This window comes from Neovison vison, chromosome 1 (assembly GCF_020171115.1).
Source record: "Neovison vison isolate M4711 chromosome 1, ASM_NN_V1, whole genome shotgun sequence".
In the NCBI taxonomy this organism is placed as follows: domain Eukaryota; kingdom Metazoa; phylum Chordata; class Mammalia; order Carnivora; family Mustelidae; genus Neogale; species Neogale vison.
In genome coordinates this window covers 133,084,040-133,105,602 of record NC_058091.1, presented here as the reverse complement: position 1 = coordinate 133,105,602, position 21,563 = coordinate 133,084,040, and the positions used below count along the sequence as shown (strand labels likewise).

Here is a 21,563-nt window from a genome sequence, read left to right as displayed (position 1 = left end):
TCTGACTGCCCTGAACTGAGCCCTGATTTGTGCAGTATGCAGAACTCACTTTCTTGCTGGTCTGTGCCCACCAGGCTCCGAGCCGCGCCCGCCGCGCCCCTCGGCCATGGCTTTGAGTGCAAGCCGAGCTGAGCGCGGAGCCGGGGGCCCCCATTCCTTCTGACAACAATCACATCCTTTAAAGATACTTCGTGGGTTTTAGCTCCTCACTGGTTATAAATGAGTTTGCTGTAGTTGTTCGTGTTTGCTACTGTATCGTTTTTTTTTGTTTGTTTTGTTTCATTTTGTTTTTGTTTCAGGTTGATCATGTTGCATCAAAAGGTATTTGTTGCTTTTTAATGAAAAGGAAAATATCATCCAAAACACTGTCAGTTCTTACTAGTTCCAGGCAGCTTCCCCTATTCAAATCTCAAAGTATTAACTTGTTTTTTTTCACACCACATTTCTGTATTTAGTAGCATAACCTTAATAAGTTATTTTGAAAAGACCTGATTTATCACTACTTAAGCACACATGTAGAATAAATGTCTTATCAGACACTGCTGGCTTCGATTTGATTTGGAGTTAGATTATATCAATTAAATAGAAATGTAAAGGGAAAGAGCCATCAAGTCTATCCAGAGTAGTTTCAGCGGAGATTTCTAAACATGTTGCTTCTCTTCAGAAGGAAGGAGACATAAATGGGAAACAAGAAAAAACTGATGATTAAATTTTGTTTCTTAACTTAATGTTTCAAATACTATATAGGTATTTAGTAACGTAATACGCACTTACTAAAAATATTATAAGTTCCATAAACAAGCCAACCTCACATGCGGCCAGGGATGAAGGAATGGATGTCTTGCCTGAGCTGAGGAGATAAGATCTCATCAGGAAAGAGAAAAATCTCAGTGGAGAAGAGGTGCATGAAATCACAGTTTATACTCTTGAAAGGTGCTCATTGTGAAGGAGAGAGAGAGAGAACAGCAAGAAATTGACCAAGTGGAGAAGTGGGAAATCTCTGCCAATTTCCCCTTACACATGTGTTATTAGTAAAGAGGTCACAAAACACAAACCATCACTTGGTAATCCTCTCGAAAAATTTCTCTCTGGTGTGTACAGTCAGACTCGGCCTGCCTTTTAAATATGTGAACCTGCGAAAATATCTCTGAGACCTTTTTACACATTAGAGAGAAAGTCCACAATTTCATTGGAAGTCCTGAGTAAGGAAATGAGGTCTATGAATAGAGCACCTCCATCTATTTAAAAGCATGTTTAACTGGATCTAAAAGGAGTTGAAATGCTTGAATTACTGAACCATGTCAAAAAAAAACTCAGGTCTGCTGCTGCCTCTGATGAAGTTTGTGCAAAGAACAATCACACCTCAACCTCTCTCTTAATAACATGTAGAAACTTTGACTGCAACTGCGAATGACTGTTTTTGAAGTTTACCAAGTTTGTAATGAATAGAGTCTAATTTCTTTATATTAAATGTTGAGGAAGGATGTGAATTAGGACAATGTATTGTCTCTTGTTATTGAAGCATACATTTTAAGGTAAAAGTGTAATAGTATAGGTTTTAGGATTTTTATCAGGTTTTAATGCTGTTTTTATCTTTTAAATAGAGCAGTTTCTCAGAGTACATCATTCTACTTTAACTATGGATGTAAAATATAAAATCAGAATTCCTGAGTGCAAGAAAAAAAGCTTTGAAAATTATTGGATTTTTCTCAATAAGATTTGTTATGCATTTTCTTTAAAAGAAATATTAGTTGATTTTTTTAGGGAGAGGTATGATTTTTAACCCTATCAGTCTCCTCTCTGGAGTACATCTTTTTCTTTAATTTTTTATAGTGATACAAAATAATTTTTTTTCTTACCTATTGCACACTATTTACTTTATGTTTCAAAGAAGAGATTTTCAGAAAAATAGACCCTGTGTTTTGGTTAGTAACATGGCCTATTTGTTCATAAATCTTTAACGTGCTTTTATAATGCCAGGCTGTTTATACAACCTGTTATATTATGATTTAATTATTTTGTGATATTTATAAGAAGAATGAAAGAATTTTTTGAAAGAAGTCAGGTTTATGATAAACATTTTAACTCAAAAGGGAAATATTAGAAACTCCAGAAAATCTATTAAAGGCAGTGACACAGGGTTTTAAAGTGGAGAAGACATTTTGTTATTCTGAACGCAGTCATCAGATACTTAATGAGTTGTCTGATATGGAGTTATCTTTACACATAACCGCGCTTGGCTCATTTTTCCATGCTTTATCTTTCTTGCTTTTTTGGTTTATGGTTAACCCAAATTTTATAATCTGAATTTGAACGTTTCTACTGTGGATATTTTTAAAATTTAGTCTGACAGTTATCAAGTATTCATTTGGAACTTGTAAGAGTCTGAGAGCTCTAATAATATTTCTGGCTATTCATTTTCATTTTTGAACATTTATTATGCATTCTAATATTAATGGCTTTTCCAGTCATGTAATGAATTCTGGTTTTCAGTGATGTGGCATTTTATGAAATTTTTGCAATTCCCATAAAAGCGTGAGCCTTGGCACTTCATATTATTTTGACTTTTACTGCAATTTTAGGTCATCTTTATCCCTGAGTAGATTTAAATAAATAATTAGTTCACATGCTGGACCTTCACAGTTTAAAGCAAATATGGACACAAGCAAGAACAAATGCTTAGCACATGCACGTTTTCTCCATGAAAATTCTATTTTACTGAAATGAAATGGCATTGCAGCTTCATCCAAATACAGGCCGATGCTGCAGTAGCAAGCCTTTCAGTGCAAATTTTCTAGTGTTCTTAATTTGTTGAGGGCCCTTTGCATTAATTAAAAATGATAAAAACAAAGTATTTTAATGTGACCTTCATTTGGCATTTGTAATAACTTTTCTTATCCTATTTTATTTAATTCTTCCACTTCTGTTGTTCAATTAGTGTTTGACCCCTTTAGGAGAGATGTAAATTAAATGACATTTCAATGCCATCCCATATTTAAAATACTGTGTTAGTTGTGGATCATAAATGATGATCTTCATTCTTTAGCTAATTTATTCATTTAACAATTTCCCTCCAGAAGTTTCAGCAGAAGGCTCTGAAGCAAACTAAGCAGAAGAAATCCAAGTCGGCTGAATTTCTGATGGGTGAGCCCTGCTTGATGAGTTATTGCTCATAATTTGTGTAAGGATTAATTAACTAATTACAGACAAATGGCTGTGGGCGAAATTTTGCTCTTGCTTGTCAGGGTACAATTTGTAATTATTTTAATCATTTATTCTTTTTTTTTTTTTTAAGAGTTAATTTTAACCTAATTCTGTTTTGGTGACATTTGAGGATGATACACTTGAGTCTTTCCGCACAAGAATTTACTGGAAGGAATTTTCTGCTTGTCATTGGAATATATTTTGCTTTAGAGTGATCTTCTGACCTCCTTGTTTTGTTTGCTCTAGTTAAAGAAGATAGAGAAGCTATGGAAGGCACTGGAAATCCAGCTTTTAACATGAGCAGCCCAGATCTCTTAGCGCATCAGACTTCAGACAAGAGAGTTATTAGACATGACATGCCGGGTCACACCCTTGCAGCTCACCGACAAAAATTCGGGCTGCTGGCCTCTGCTGAACCAAAAGGTGTGACTTCAGTCTTGATTATCTTCATAGTCGCTGACAGTTGCTGTACTTGTGATCTAACCAGGGCATCCTGGAGCCGGCATCAGGCATTCCATTCCAGCGTGTCCGCACAGGCGTCCTGACTCTGGATGGAACATGGAGGACACACTTAGGATCTGTGTGGCCATTGGTATGCAGGCCATAATCTCGTATGTGAAGGTTGCTGAGCAGTGAATCTGGCCTTATCTCAGGGTGCTGAGATGGAATGGGTTCAATCTTGGGACATAGCACTGGGGTACAGACAGGGGACTAAATGCTGACGCCCCCCTTTTTAGGATATGGCGGTGCATGTTAATCCATAAACCATGCCAGCAGCTCACTCTGGGGCCTTAGACCTTGATGCCCCCTTCTTCAGAAGAGGACAGTTTCTGTAGAGGTTTAGACACCTGTGCTGGGCGCATAAGATAACTACAGAGAGCATACCTTACTAGATAGAATTTGCCTGTGGAAATTCCCATTCAGTTTCCTTCATTTTTTGTTGGGGGTTAGTTCCCGTCGTGAACTATTGAAAGGATTCTAGCTAAGCCGGGGGAATGTGTCCAGACTCAGCGTCGGGTTGATACAAGATGGCTGGCTCCTCTTCTAGAGGGAGAAATCTCTTCTTCCAAGCTTGTGCCTCTATGGGAAAGACTGTTTATTCTGTACCTATCAAGAAAGAAGTCATTAAAACTTGCTGTCCTTGCTCTTATCTTCATCACTGAACAAGACGAAAGACATCAGAATTTAATGACCAGATAGCTTTTGGAGAGGTTGCCGGCTGAAGTAATGAAGCATGGGCGGGCGCAGATGTGTTCTCTGCTGCCCCCACCCCCCTTAGCAGCATCATCATGATTTCCACCTGTACAGACCAGGCAGTCCGGATCCCAGTAGGTTAGCATGGCCTATAGAGCATTTGTTGTATAAATTTTGATTCCTCAGTACCAGCCTCTAGATTTCTGCATGCCACGTCATACCATGCATGTTCTAATCAGTGGATTTAGCTTGGCTCTTTCTTCTTGCATGTGCCTGTGTTTTTCTGTAAGTCTGTGAAGAAGTGGCAGGATGTAGGGTAATGTAATAAAAGCCACAATTATAGAGGTTTATACTGGCTTTAGTACTTTCTGTTTGATGGCTTTGTAATCTCTAAGCTGGTTCCCGTCTTCATGGTCCAAGATGACTCGGTGTCGCCTCCACATTCCAAGCCCTGGGAGGGAAGCAGAGGCCATCATACACGTAGTTACATATAGCATTTCTGTGTATAACCCTGTTGCTGGACACTGGTCCCATGGTCACATCCAGCTGCAAGAGAGACTGGAAAACATTGTGACCTGGGCATGAAGTTTCCAACTGCAATGGCAGAGAGTGTGGGGGGGTGGTTGTGAGTGGGTCTTGGGTCAGCCAGCAGAATGTACACCAAGTGTATTTTTTTACTCTCATTTTATAGATGAGGAAATCAATGTTTCAACTTGATTAAAGTAAGAAAAAAAATACAGGGTAGAGTAAGGGACTTGAACCAAGTCTTGTTTGACGCTATGATCTACACATCTCACCCTTCTGCCCTATAGCATCCCTCTTTTTTATGGGAAATGTCACCGCATCTAGGGATGGAGCATTGCCGAGGAGTATCAGGATAACATCTAGAGATGTTATCTACAGATCTGTCTACAGTAAGGTCAGACATTCGGGATCAGTCACCTCCCAAATGGGCAAAGAAAATGCTGGCGGAGAGGCAGGGGCTCAGCAGCATGAAGGAGGCTTAGGGCGCCATAGCATTTGTCTGACTTCTTGTCCAACCCTGGACTGAAGGAAAACTGGGATCTTCAGCCCATGGACATTTTTTAGGTCTTTAGTTCCCTTGATGAAAAATTAGTCTTTCTTATGGAGGTACATTATTTCACTGTTAGACCCTGAGGAGAAAGGTGTGTTCCATAGCCCAAATGGTGGCTGGAACAGGGTTTTTTTTGTGTAAAATCTATATTCATTTGTATTTATATTTTATATTTATTTTATATTTATGATTTTATATTTATACTTATTTATCTTTTATAATTTATATTCAACAGAGGTGTTCTGTTTTTTGTTTGTTTGTTTGTTTTTGTGCTTGTGTTTTTGTTTTCAGTAGGAATTCTTATTCTTTGTGATCCCAGAAGACAAGAAGTCTATGTGGAAACCTTGAATTTAAAAGTTGTTGAATTAAATTGTTGATGAATATTCAGAAGTGTAGTACCACTTGAAGGCTTGGCTTTAGAAGTTGAATAAAGCAGGTCATGGAGAATAATTACTTTTAGGTAGATCAGGTGTGGGTGAGAGAGGATACGGTGAAGCCTATGGAAAGGATGACACTTGTGTTAAGTGTTAGGGTGGAAATAAACATAGGAAAGTGTTACCCAATAGAAATATAATGTGAGCTGCATACATAACTTGGCATTTTCTAATAGCCCACACTGGTAAAATTAAAAGGAAACTAGTGAATTAATTTTAATAATACATTTTATTTAAAACAATATCTACAAATATTATTATTTCAGCTTACACTCAACATAAAAATGTAAAAATATTTTACTTTTTTTTGCATGAAGTCTTTGAAATTTGTGTATTTTACATTAACAGAAAATCTAAAATTTCTTAATTTCAGGTGCTCCATAGGCATACATAGTTGGTGGCTGGTATTGAGCAATGTGATTGTAGCTAATTAGACCTGGAAGTTTTGCTGTAAAAATCTCCGTGGTAGAATTTACAGAACTCTTAGAGAACTATAACATCTCAGCCCCCCACATGCATAATATTCCCAACACAGTCTCAATTGTATTTTTCATTTCTAACATCATTTCCTTCTTTCTTTCTCTTTTTAGTTAATTTATTTATTTTAGAGAGAGCGTGCATGTGAGCTGGGGGAGGGTCAGAGGGAGAGGAAGAGGGAGAGAAGCTCCTCTTCTAGAGGGAGCCTGCTGTGTGCGGAGTTCTCCACAGGGCTCTATCTCATGACCCTGAGATCAGGACATGAGCTGAAGTCAAGAGTCAGATGCTTAACCGACTGAGCCACCCAGGAGCCCCTGACATAATTTCTGTGATTTTAAAAAAAAAAAAAAAAAAAAAAAAATAGTCTGAATACAAAGGGTTTTCCTGGAGATAGGCTGAGTGAATTCTTCTGTGTACCAGGAATTAGTAACTTCTCCATGATTTCTTTTTTAAAGATTTTATTTATTTATTTGGCAGAGATCACAAGTAGGCAGAGAGGCAGGCAGAGAGAGAGGAGGAAGCAGGCTCCCTGCTGAGCAGAGAGCCCAATGCGGGGCTCAATCCCAGGACCCTGGGACCATGACCCGAGCCGAAGGCAGAGGTTTTAACCCACTGAGCCACCCAGGTGCCCCACTTCTCCATTATTTTAAAGAAGGCTTATTCCAAACAGCAGCTATCTTGATATTGGTTTTGTACGTATGAGTTTCTATAAGGAAAGTATAATTGGTAGGTAAAGGTATGTTGATTTAGCATTCTAACATATCCCTGAAACTAGAATTTATGTTCCTGTGTTGGTGTTTTTTAAACCCTGGCTATCTATCAGAATTATCTGGGGAGCCAAGCGTCCTTTGGCAGTTATAGCCTCCAGGATGACTCTTGGGCAGTCTGTATTCCAGATCTTCTACAAGGCATTTTGATGGACAGCTGGGTTGAGAGCTACTATCATGGGCTTATTCCCATATCTTGGAGATGAGAATGGGCATGGAAGGTAGTAATTGTCATGAGTGATTGTTGGTCTGATTCTGGAAAATGGAGAGAGCAAAAATTTTATAGCTCGAAAGTAGAAGAGAGTAGAAGGAGAGAAATGAAGAAGGTTTAGATGGAAAATCCAGAAATGATTTATTATCATCCTGACAAAACTAGCCAGACATTACAGGGGTAGGCATTATACCTTCTCTCTTCTGGAACATAGTCAACATTAAAAAAAAAATCATTTACTGCATCTCTACTCAAACCCATCCTGTTTGCCTGTCTTTGGAAGAGCCTCCAAAAAAGTTTCAATTACAAATGAAATGTGCACTTTTACAGACAGTGAATGAAGAAGAATATTTGAAATATGTGAATTTAGAAACTTCACCATATTATAGAACACAGTGTTTCTTATTAATATTTAAAAAAGGAAATTTATTTCATCTACCAATATGATTACTTAGATAAAAAAGTAATTAGATATTTCCCCCATGCTATTGAAATGAGCACAAATTATCATCCTATCAGTAAATATCAATACATTTCCACCTTTTAGGTGCTTAAAAAAAGCATTAGTAAGAATATATGTGATTATCTTGGGCCACCTGTTCTCTGTTCCATCCTGCCCAGAACTTATGCTTCCTGTGTGTAGAATGCTTTTCTGATCCCAGTTCACCCTCTTTGCTCATTCCCAGCTATGCCTGGGCCTGATGATGATTAGCCCTCTAAGAAAGGGAAATTCTGAATTATAGTACTTGAAAGGGAAAGCAGCAGAGAAATTACAACTGCTTAGAATTTCAAAAGAGAGAGGAGGCAGCTTAGGTTCTGAACCTAACCAGGGCTTGAGGGCTGGACGGGACAAAAGGGAATATTTAATAATCTTAAAAAAAAAATGGCGGCACTAAACAGGTAGAGAATGCCTTAAGTATAGATGGCAGTAAAATGAAATGTAGGATACGTGTGAGAAGGAGCTACGGAGAAATAATAAAGAGAAATAATAAAGCATTGTAAAAGTGGATAGAAGAACAACAGCAGCAGCAACAGGAACAACAGCAAAAAGAAGTGGTTAGAACAGTTCCACTCATGATGAGTGATTTCATTGCAATTGGGAAATGCTTTCCTTTTAATTCTTGCCTTTCATGGAGGTTATTTCTAGTGTTCTTTCCATCCTTTCTTCACTTACTCAAAGTCCTAGGGAAGACCATTGGGTTGGCCATGCCCAGGTCACTTGCTTGCCTCCTTGTTTTATCAGAGCAGGATAAGTAGGTTCTGTTTGCCCTCCTGAGCTTCTGTAGTTGGATACAGGAATTTGGAGTTACTGGACCATCAAGATGATATGCACTGGGTCCTAGGAAATCAGGATGCTGGTAGAGAGAGGAAATGGATGCAAGACAGCAATGCAAATCAACCAAACAAAAATCTGACAACTGTTCCTTAAGTTCCTATGTCTTCGATGATTTCCTGATCATATCCTATGGTTAATACCATCAGGACAACTTAAAAATAGGAGTGGATACAAAATGTTAGTTGGATACAAAATGTTAGTTGGATACAAAATGATTTATATAATATTTTGTTTAGAAGTTATATATATAAAATGAAAAATGCATATGTATTTCTCCATTTCCCCCTCCTCATTTACTGAAAAGCATATCAACTGAATATTTTCCGTTTGTCAAGCACTATACTTAGTACAGTTGGGAGATACAAAATTGAGCAAGCAGACATGGAATCTCTCTGTGTTCATCCAACGTATTACATCTGCAAAGTAACACTGAGATTTAATTAATTAATCCAGGTTAATCTGTTACTCTCAAAAAAGCAAACTTTTCTCATAGAGGTATTTTACATCTATTTTATACATAGCATTTCTTAAATTGGGTGATTCTAGAAGTATGGATTGAAATAGAAGTGTGTATGTGTGTATGTATGTGTGTGTGTGAGTGGGATCCCAGTTTAGTTGATTCAAATATGTTCAACCTCAGAATAAGCTTGTGTGAGGATTTGTGGTTTGAAGGAGTCTATAATGAAGATAGCTTTTTATTTAAAAAGCTGATATGGAAATTTAGGTTTTCTGATATGTTAGTGATATGGCCAGTATCTTAGCAGTTGGACAGAACTTTTTTTTTTTTTAAACCTGGTTTCCTTTAAATATTGGGTGAGAATTAAAAAAAAAAAAACTTTCTGGCCATCAGATTAAGTAGTTAGGCTATATCAATGAAATTCCATCTTAAATTCAAACTTTGCTAAGCTCTTTCAGCTGCCATTTGACTGAATCAACTGTTGCATTTCCATTTAAGAAAAAAGTAAGATGACCTCTAGGAAAAGGTTAATTCCAAGGAAGGAGACAGACAGGCACACAAACTTGATGTCATGCCAATAGCTCAAGGCCAGAGAGGAAGGGTAATTTTGATCACAGTACAGTGTTTGTCAATCATGTTGTCCCATGATCTAATTTCCAGGCATTTGTTCCTGGGTTTTTGGGAAAGGGGCTTGGAATAAAAACTGAGGTCTCTGTCAGTTGTTGGGGATCTCAGCGTCTCCACCTGCTGATTTGTATGATATGGAGGAATATCACGTTAGCAAAGATGATGTATATCCCCTCACTTGACATTGTTAGTGGGACGTGGGCTGGTTATGAGTGCGAGTCCAAGGTTTGAGCAGAACCAGAGAAGATGTTGATGAGAACATGACATGACCTCTACGAGGTACCAGCAGAAATTAGTATTGGAGGCAACAGTGGTTCCAGCAGCATTGAAGCGGCCCCAGCAGCAGTCCTGGAATGGAGAGGAAGTGGTTTTCCTGTGGCTTCATGGAATGGAGTTGCCATCACTGATCTCATGATAAATATGGTTTGAAGAGCACCTTTGTTAGCATAAAAACGTTTACATGATTTTATGTAGCAGAGCTGAAGCCTGAGCAGTGGAGAAAGACAATGGTCAATGTTCCAAAGATACTGAGGGGAATTCGTTGGAGCGTATGTGATCTAAGGCCTTATTACATCCTTCCTGAAGAAATAAAGGGTAGTTTGAAGTAAGGGTAGGAAACCTACAATAGGTGTGCCTAAACTGGAAAAAGTCCTGGATTAAGGTTATAAATGGAGCCCTAAATCTAATTTCAGATTGCTGTGGCCATTAAAGAGACACTTATAAAAATTTTTTTAAAAAAGAACATATAAGTATATGTGTTAAGTGCATAATTCAAATAATCTGAGCACATATGTGATGAGAATTGTTTTTCTCCATAGTACACATAGCCTGGATTATTTTATTTTATTTTGAGAGAGAGAGAGAGAGAACATGCACGTGTTTTATTTTATTTTTAGAGAGAGAGAGAACATGCACGTGTACATGTGCAAGCAGGAGGTAGGAAGAGGGAGATGGAGAGAGAGAATCTTAAGCTGGCTCTACGCTCAGAGGGAGCCCAACTCAGGCCTCAGTCTCACGACATTGAGATCATGACCTGAGCTGAAATCAAGAGTTGGTTGCTTAATCAACTGAGCTACCCATGTGCCCCCATAGCCTAGATTATTTGAGAGTTTATATTGTATAAAACTGTTTAGGTCTCTCTCACTTATAGCTATTTTCCCTTAAGATGGGAAACATGTGTGCTATGAAATTTATTAGAACATTTAAAAATATATTATTTATACATATAAATATATGTATTTATATATATAATAAAATATATTATTTTTATATAAATATATAGGAAATATATATAGGAATTATATACTTATATTAATATAAATATATAAATATATTTAATATATATAAACATAAACATATTTATTTATATATAAATATAATATATATTATATTATAATATAATATAATATAATATAATATATATTATATTTATATATAAATAAATATGTTTATGTTTATATATATTTTATTTATTTATAAGTTATATATATATACATAAAATATAAATATGTATATCTTTTGCTTTCAGACATTTCACCTGTTACTAAGATAAAAACAGGAAAACCATTTGCTTTTTGATTTATTGAACTGACCTGGATTTGTGTCTGTAGATACCATTTGGTTCCTAAGTGATTAGAATTTCTTTCGTTGACTTCAAAGGCTAAAAATAAGCACTCAGCAAAGTATCCTTCCTTCTGAGATTAAAAAATATAGAGATATACAAAAGATGAAATATTTAGACAGTTTATAGAAATCAACATAAATCAACTTAAGATTACTTTCCTGTACTTTTTTTTTTAATGGAGTAACAGAGTTCTAGAACAATGTTTGTCTAGTTGAGAAAAGAGCATTTAAAACAGATGTTTGAGTTTTGAGAATTTCAACAGAATAAGAAAAGTTTAATTTATTGTCTTCTCAGAGATAAATGTCTATTTCTAGTTAATCAGACAGATTTGGTCAGGAAATCAGCAGAATGTCTATTTGTGTTGTCTTTCCTACTTGTTAATGCTAGAATGGAACCATGGGTAACACTTTCCCAGCCATTAAGCACAATTATTTTCTATATTCTCTTCAAGTTGATGTTAGCAAAATCCCTAATAGGTGACTTTGTAAAATAGTATTTTATAAACTCTTTCATAATAGTTAGTTGGAATAAGATTTTTTAAAGAATAATTTGAACTTTGGGAGATATTGTCTTGTTACTCCAGTTCACTGATTTAAACCACTGGATTTATGTTTATACCAGTGAAATTTATGTAGTTTTAAAATAAAAATGTGAGCACAGGAATCTACACAGTCGTGAAAATTATGGTTAAGAATCTTAGAATCATAGAAATGCTAGACTGGATACCACATAGTTGATATACCAGAAGTCCAATTATTTTCCTACTGTAAACAAGTACATAGTAAAAATTGAGAGAACAATGTTTTCTGATACGTTAGCAATGCAGTGTGTTAGCAGTTGGACATGTTACTGGATTGTTTACCCACATCCTCTGAAATATTTGGTGAAATTTTATTTTTTAGTTTTTTTTTTTAAAGATTCATTTATTTATTTTGAGTTGGGGGCAGAGAGAGAGAGAGTGGAGGAGAGGGATAAAGAGAGAATCTCAAGCAGCCTCTGCACTGAGCATGGAGCCCAGCATGGGGTTCGATCTCATTACTCCGAGATTGAGACTTCAGTCAAAATCAAGAGTGAAATGCTTAACTGACTGAGCCACCCGGGTGTCCTTGGTGAAATTTTGAAGACATATTTTCCTACCAGAATAAGAAGTTACACTGTATCAATGAAATTTTTAAAAAAGATTTTATTTATTTATTTGACAGACAGAGATCATAAGTAGGCAGAGAGGCAGGCAGAGAGGGAGGAAGGGAAGCAGGCTCCCTGCTGAGCAGAGAGTCCGATGTAGGACTCGATCCCAGGACCCTGAGATCATGACCTGAGCTGGAGGCAGAGGCTTTAACCCACTGAGCCACCCAGGCACCCCATATTGATGAAATTTCATATAAATTTTAAGCTCTGCATCATGCATCAAGTCATCATGTTGACCAGAGTTCAATGGTTGTATTTCCATTTTAAGAACAATTTTACTTGAAAGTTTTTCATGACTTTGGTATTTTATGCTTTTAGTATAAACTTAATCTCCAAATAATTCCATTTAGCATTTCTTTCAGATCAATTTTATTTTCTATTAAAAAGATTTTAACAGAAAATATGATTTTCCTTAGTCTTCATCAGATTAATTGACCAAAAATCTCATTAAAAAACCAGGGAGGGAGGGGGTGCGCCTCGGTGGCACAGGTGGTTAAGCGTCTGCCTTCTTCTCAGGTCATGATCTCAGGATCTAGGGATCAATCCCCGCGTTGGGCTCCTTGTTCAGTAGGGAAGCCTGCTTCTTCCTCTCCCTCTGCCACTCCCTTTGTGTGTGCTCTCTCACTCTCTCTCTCTCTCAAATAAATAAATAAATAAATAAAATCTTAAAACAAAACAAAACAAAATCAAAACCTTGGGGAAGTCTTGAACCTTTTGTTTTATGAGATAAAGTATAGATGTCTTTAGATTACCAGATATTTTTAGAGCAAGGATTATTAAGATTGTCTAAATGAAATCTAATAATCCATGATATTGATTGCTTCCATACTGAAGTGTGCTCTAGTGTGATAAAAAAAAAAAATTACTACCCAAATGAAGCCTTAAATACAGTGCATTTATACAAGTAATCTTAGATCCAGGAGGAAGGTGTATTGTTAAATGAATGAAGGCATAATGAAAAAGATTAGAGGGTGACTGATGTCTAATTTTAAGTATATTCGTAATTTGAAGGTGTTATTACACACGATATACATTGATTGATTTCCATGTAGAGTAATATTGCCAGGCTTCAAACTAGAAAAAAAGAAAACCTACTTTGATATTTTTGGAAGGACTTCTCAACGTGTGTTAAAAAAATTAATATATTTATACTTAACCTTTGAATTATCACCATTACTTAAGTAACAGGAAAATCTTCCTGTTTAGAAGTTAGCTCCTTAGGGACTTGGTTTAACTCTGAGGATTTGAGGTCCAGAGGAGCCCATGATGCCTCAGTGCCTTGGGGGGCCAGGGATAAAGCAGTTATGCACTCAACAACACTCCAGTGGTTTGAAAGTTAAGATGCCTCATAATTTACCACAAGGGAGGGCCTTAGGGGAAGAATGAATATGGCTCAATTAATTAGTACTTGTTAGCAAACTTCAACCGTTACCCTATTTAGATTTTCAAATCACTGATATCTCAGATACCCACAAGATTTGGAAAGGAAATGAGAATACACAGTGGAGAAAGCTAATTTGTCCAGCAGGCTACCAGCTCTGGAATATAGTGTCCCCAGCCAAGCAATTGTCACAGGTTAGCCTTTCTATAAAGAAGAAAAAGGAAATAGTATCTGTTTGCTGCTTTTAGCTCTGATGTTAAAAACATCCGTGTCTTTTCATTTGAATTTCTGAATAAGATGAATATTCTGGATGACCATCTATGGATTCCTATGAAAAATCTAAAATAAATAAATTAATTTTTGAGAACTGTCTGGAGCTTTTTTATGGGTATTGGTTTTCTATATTCATTATCTTCTAAGTGGCTAATATTCATAATTAGAAAAGTTAATGATTCTTTTTTTAAAAGATTTTATTTATTTATTAGAGAGATGGAAAGCACAAGCAGAGGAGAGGGGCAGAGGGAGAAACAGGTTTCCTGAGGCAGGGCTCAATCCCAGGACCCCGAGATCATGACTGGAGCTGAAGGCAGATGCCCAACTCACGAGCCACCCAGTGCCTTGAAAAGTTAATGATTCTTAATGATTATCTGGTTATTTTCAAGAAATTATGCCAATAATATATTCTTTGTTCTTAAAGTTTTTTGGATAAATCTGATGTTTTCATGGTAGAGAAGCTCATTATCTTCAAATAGTAATTTATACAAAATATAATTATTTTCAATAATCTTAGCTCACCCTTCCACCCCCCTTATATTTTTTCTAACTGCTTTGGCCAAGATTTCTAAGAATGTTGAATGATAAGCTTGGTAGTGAATGTCTGAGTCATACTTTGAGTTTTTGTCATTAGGTTTTCTTTTTTTGATCTTTATTTGGGTTTTGTTTTTCTGTTTAGTTATTGAAGACTTTGGTTTAACGTAACTATCCTTTATCATTGTAGGAAGTACTCTTGCACCTTTAGTTGTCTTTAATTTAAAATATGTTTGTACATCAACTTTATAAAATAGTATTTAGGTTGATTTGGTATGGTAGAGCGTGTTTGAGTCCAATATAGTTTCCCCTTGCTACATCCCATTACAGCCTCTGATTTCCACATTTATGTTTCAGACATTGGGCCTTGTGGACATTTACATTGAAGTTCTTCACACTGGATTTTCAAAGAGGGGAACTTAAGAAGTTTTCTCAAATTTATTCATAAAGTTCATGGGAATCAAATTTAATTATAGTTACAGAGGCTTCGTGCCTTTAAGAGGAATACCGTTCAGGAGAATATTCTAGTTTGTAAAACGTTGGTGTATGGCTACAATCACAGAATGTAAATTGTTTAGTTACTTAGTTTACATGCAAGCCTTGTGTTTAATGTATCTAATTTATAGCATATTACAGATAACATGATGATTGGTGATAAAAGGCTGAGCGGAAGCAGGTGAATTCACAGGAAAAGGACAAGAACGAAGTCCATAAAAGCCTCCCAAGGAACAGACAGATGCATTCAGATTTTCTTCCTCTGGAGCTAACCTAGCTGATTGGAAAGGAAGTGATTGCCTCGTTGAGCCAAGACACTTCCATGATTCACACTAACCTTCCTCTGGTGGGCAATTTCGTTCTTGCTCTCACAGCCCTTGAGGAACTGCATGGGTGCACACTGGAGATTTCCTGACCAAAGTTCATGTACGGTGTAATTTAAGTAAAAGCCCTGATTACATTCTGTGCTGCTCTGAGTTAAATGATAGGAAAACCTGATATGTGTGGAAGGGCCGAGGCGAGTACATGGGCTTTCCTCCCCCGGTTCAGTCAAAAGCAGCAGGAGCAACGCATTAGAACTGAGGCAGATTCTAAACATTGAACAGCTAATTCCAGGAGGCGGAAAACAAAAATAGACTGATGATAGTATGGACAAGAAGAGTGTATTGATTTATAAATTTATGTATCATATCCCGTTGTGTCAATGGAGAGCCATGTGTTAATGTATATATATTTGCGTATGGGATCGTCAGGTTATTCGTCTGAAATATAGCAAACAGTTAAATACCAGCCAAATTAATATCTGTTGTATGTACATTGCTAAATGCCCTACTTTGAATTTCTCAGAGGGTCTATTAATTTTCCTGTGAGATGATTGTAGATATATCCAAAAGCATATTCTGAATGATTACGGCACGCTCAGAAATTTATCCTCTTAGTAACCTACCTTCTGGTAATAGACACCCTATTCTGAAACCATCCCCCTCTATTAAATCCTGACACTATCCAATGAAACATGAGCAGAGGAGCTGCTGTTTCCAAATTTATACTAAACTCCATGTGCTTTACTGTCTTAAACTCTGCTTATTGTATTTAGGTTATTGGTTTATGAGGGCAAGATATGCCAGTAAAAAGGAGGAATTGTTTTGATATTTAAGAGTAGGTTCTTACCTGACTCATAGGCTGAATTATGTTATAGCAAGAAATTGGCAAAATTGTTATGTTACAAATAATGAATTATAAGTATGATTTATAACTATATATAATTGATAAGTAATTATAATTATTATAAACATTATGGATTCACTATCTCCATAGTCTTGAGAGTATAGTTATTTAATACTGAGTTGTCATTCTTAGTTTGAAACAAAGGCTTATGCAAGGAATGTGACACCTGCTCCTCCTTGAGGGACATAATCATCCTTATCTGGCTCTTATTTTTCCCCATGTCACTAATCACTATAAAAAAAGCTATAAAGTGTAAACATTCATTTGCTTTTTTTATTTTTTATTTTTTTTTAAAGATTTTATTTATTTATTTGACAGACAGAGATCACAAGTAGGCAGAGAGACAGGCAGAGAGAGAGGGGAGGAAGCAGGCTCCCTGCTTAGCAGAGAACCCGATGCGGGGCTCAATCCCAGGACCCTGGGATCACGACCTGAGAGGAAGGCAGAGCTTTAACCCACTGAGCCACCCAGGTGCCCCTCATTTGCTTTTTTAAAAAGATTTTATTTATGTATTCGATAACCAGCACAAGCAAGGGGAAATATATATACATATATATGTATATATATTTTAGATGGCACAGAATCCGTGTGTGTGTGTGTGTGTGTGTGTGTGTGTGTGTGTGTATTTATTTATTTATTTATTTGGGGGGGGAGAGAGAGAGAGAGAGAGAGTTGAAGGGGAGGGTCATAGGAAGAGGGAAAGAAAGAATGTCAAGCAGGCTCCCTGCTAAGCAAGGAGCTCCTTGGGGGACTGGATCCCAGAACCCCAGGATCATGACCTGAGTCAAAGGCAGACACTTAACCGAATGAACCACCCAGGTGCCCAGATATTCATTTGCTTTTATTCTTCCATTCCTAGAATGCAAGCTCTGTGAAGGGAAGGATTTTTGAGCGTTTTATTTTACTGACATATTTACATAATAGGCACCCACTAAATATTGGTCAAGTGAATAGATATGAAACATCATACAGCGTAAAGTGACACTGAACCACAAGCTAATAATAATTTGAACAAAAACATGAGTTGGGGGCGCCTGGGTGGCTCAGTCAGTTAAGCACCTCACTCTTGATTTCCGCTCAGGTCATGATCTCAGGGTGGTGCGTCCAGAGACCCACCTCTGGTTCCAAGCTCAGCACGGAGTCTGCTTGTCCTTCTCCCTCCCCCTTCCTTTGCTTTTTTGTCTCTCCTTCACAGTCTCAAATAAATAAATAAATAAATAATAAAACAAAACAAAACAAAAAACCCGTAAGTTAAACTCAATTCTGGGACTACTAAGGAAGCTTCAAAATTTACTTCGGATGGTAGTTTCTCCAGAGAGTCTTCTCTGAAAGTCCCCAGGAGGGGCCGGAAGCTCCTGCTGTGTGCCCGGAGAGGATCCCCCGACAGTATGAAATCTTAACCAGACTGTGCATGTCTGCCTTCCTTGTTCTTGGAGCTCACGGTGCTCTGAAGTCAGGGACACCGTATTTCGTTGGTTTGTTTTTAGAATCCAGACACAGTGTTTGGTTCCTAGAAAGCACTCAGTTAAAAAAGAAAAGGGCAGCGGGTGTTGAAGGAAAAGGTAGAGGGGACGGGTAATAGGAAGAGAAGAATGAAGGCGGGGGGGGGGGGGGGAGTTGCTCATTTAATCAAGATAGAACATTGGCACAAGGGAAGAATTTAGGTACTGCTGTAGGTTTCCAAGAGAGATTTTTTTAGCAAATGAATTCAGATATTATGAGTATTTCTGTGCGCCAGGCACGCTTCTAGCCCCTGAGGGGTCTGCAGCAAAGAAAGAGATACTGTCACTGTCCTCATGGGGCACTTTTAGGTTAGTTAAAAAAAAAAAAAAAAATTTTTTTTTTGTTTTAGTTAAAAAAAATGTTTTTTGGTGGGGGAGACAGAAAATAAGTATAATATTGTATATGTAAAACAATGCTCAACATGATGTGAAATATAGTGGAAGATATGTAAATTGTTAAAATAAATGAATTATATAAAATAAATGAATTATATAAAATATATTAATTATATAAAATATACGAATGAAATATAGTATATGATTGTAATATAATATGATATGATATGACATAATGCAGAATTTAGGGATGCTTAAAGGGAATCCGTGGATTGCCTCCTCATAAGCCTTTACCTATAAAATGTTATTTGCCGTATCCCGAAATGCGAAACACAGCATAAGTCACTCCAGGAGTGGCGTTTATAACTTACATGTATGCCTCAACCTGGCCTGAATGTGGGAGGAACGATTTGCATAGACGTTGAAACCATACGTAGATCTTCAAGGGGCGCATCTCCCGGTTGCACGCAGAAGCACGGAGCCCCCGAGGGGCGACTTGGGGGTCTAGAGGCTCCCTGCGCGCAGGCCTCCTAGCGCAATGGGCAGGGCCCTCCTTTCTCAACTGACAGCAGGGATGAAAAGGGTTTGAGAACATGCAGACCAGATAAACTTCCCCAGACTTTTGGTTAAAAGTGACTGCACTCTGTGGCTTTCTCCAAGGTCTTGATGAAGCTGATATTTTTTACAAAGTCGTTTCCGTTAGACAAAGAATCGAGTCGTATTGGAACGGGGGTGATTGCAGGATCTGGGTCCCCACGGTTGGCTGCTGCGGGTGGGTGATAGTAATAAGAAATACACTGCCACTTTTGCTTTAATAGAGGCGAATTATTTTGCTAGCATATGGAAGCGTGTGCTTCGGGTTCCACAGTGCTTTGTGGTAGAGGGGGGGAAAAACACAAAAACAATTACATGAATGAGGTAGAATGACTGTGTTATTGCAGTACATAAGACTTTGATTACATACTGCCAAGATTCATACCAGCCTAGTAGTTGTTGACAGATAGAGTAACAAAAATGAAACTCATTTATTTTTTTCTTTATTGAGACCTCAAGGAAAAGCAGATTTTCAGTTCTTGTACTTACTACGTTGATAGAACAGAGACTGACAGCAAAAATGTGCCAGTCCAGAAATATAAATTAAACCTCGGTTCATATCAAAATTCCATTTAGCCTTGGAAAAGGAGCTGCTGTTTGGATTATTTTTGATCCTAAATCAAATATACGATGGAGGATCACAGTATACCTGGTATTTGTTAACCCTTTCCTGTGAACAGTACTTGGAACCTCATTGTTTTTGGTCGATGATGCTTTATTTCTCCTGCAGTGTTGGAGGCAACTTGAATTATCATCAGAGAAGGTTATATTTTACCGAATGGAAATTGCTAGCAACAGACATATACATCTCAGTCTGCAGGAAGTATGAAACTAGATTTGAAAAATTGATAACAGACCCTTTTCTCTATTACAAAGTCCCATTCGATGCTACAGTTTGATTATCAAGACAAATGAGTGAGAAATGTAAAGTGGGGATTTTTGGATTGTTTGTTAAGATTGTTGATGTGTATTGAACAAAATTTCTGACTACATCATTTGTACCTTCCTTTCCTGTAACTTAAGTTGACCAAGCAAAAAGACCTCTTACTTTCTTTTCTTTTTCTCTGTCTCCTACCCTCCCTTCCTCCCTTCCTTCCTTCTTTTTTTCTTCCCTCCCTTACTTCTTTCTCTTTCTTTCTTTTCACTTTCTCTCTTTCTTTATCTTCAATTGTCAATATGGAAATTTTGTTATAGTTTCTCTTAATTAAGACACTATGAAATCAATGACAGAATTCTGAAAACAACAACACAGCAGACTTAGGGAGCGGATATACAAGCAGGTAAACAGAATGATCAGTAAACCCTAAACATCATTATAATCCAACAATGTCCATTTCTTGAGTGTATCCTAAACATAATTTTGCTTAAGTTTTTATTATTATTATTCTTATTATTCCAAAGTCTACATTTGGTCATTTTCTCATTATTTTTTTAGCAACCGAAAGATAGTGTGAACTTGTTTCTTGAATTACCTTTTCTGACCTTTTGCAAGATGATAATTACAAAAAAGGAGGCCTGGAAGGACTTGTACAAAAATTAAGCTTATAAAGTAGCTAAAATGGCCCTTCTGTGCTGGTGTCGATTTCAAAATTAACATTTTGGTTCATGTGCTTCTAATAATCACTGACCCTTACTTCATGTACTTTCCACAGGAAATGAATACAGCAGAAATTACTTTGACCCACTGATGGATGAGGAAATCAACCCAAGGCAGTGTGGGATGGAGGTCAGCAGAGAGGGTGAGCTAGAATTAAGTATGTAATTTTTGTGTCAGAATATTCTTTTCCATTCATGAAAATGAGGTGACAAAGATCACACATGCAGTTCCGTTTAGATTTTGCGGCTTACAATTTAAATGGTAAGTTTTAACCACTAACAACATGATGGGCAGCGAAGGTAATTTTTGATCAAGGACAGCCAGCTGGTCAGAGAGAAGAAGTAGGAATGTGCTTTCATTTGACGCTGCCGGAAGCAGTTTGGTGTCATTATAAGGCCCGTGTTATGCGTATGAGGACCATCATCACTTCACAAATGCCATCTCTGGTCTTTGAGTTTAAAATGAGCATTCTTCAAAGCAGCACAAAATGCATCTAGCCTAAGAAGTTTCTGGGCACCTGGATAGCTCAGTGGGTTAAAGCCTCTGCCTTCGGCTCAGGTCGTGATCCCAGAGTCCTGGGATCGAGCCCCGCATCGGGCTCTCTCTCTCTGCTCAGCAGGGAGTCTGCTTCCCCTCCTCTCTCTCTGCCTACTTGTGATCTCTGTCTGTCAAATAAATAAAATAAAATAAAATAAAAGAAGTTTCTGTGCACTGTGACTCCTGATGCCTTTCATCAAAGGCAGGGCATGGAACTGCTGTCTGGGTTCTGAAGCACAGCAGTGAAATGATCTGGTGATTTTCTCTTCTATAACCTTGAGTCTAGTTGCAGCTGTAAAATAACAGTTCAGAAGACCACGTTCCACCCCTGGGCACCAGTCACTGAATCTGAACATTTTAGGGAAAGATTGGGGTAAATCCTTACAGAGAGAGGGGCTCAAGTATGGTGCAGGAATGATTTTAAAAGATGGTTTTCAGTAACTACACCGCTTTTTAGAGGACACAGAATCCACGGATATCATCAAAAGATGTA

General features: G+C 37.3%; 1 protein-coding gene across 1 annotated transcript in view; it reads left to right on the top strand.

Annotated features, from left to right (window-relative positions):
• LOC122908058 overlaps positions 1-21,563 on the top strand; it is a 354,429-nt gene that overhangs the window by 44,801 nt on the left and 288,065 nt on the right. Inside the window, 3 exon segments of the mRNA XM_044250725.1 lie at positions 3,078-3,144; positions 3,451-3,627; positions 20,589-20,675. Coding sequence (XP_044106660.1) covers positions 3,078-3,144; positions 3,451-3,627; positions 20,589-20,675 — 331 coding nt within the window.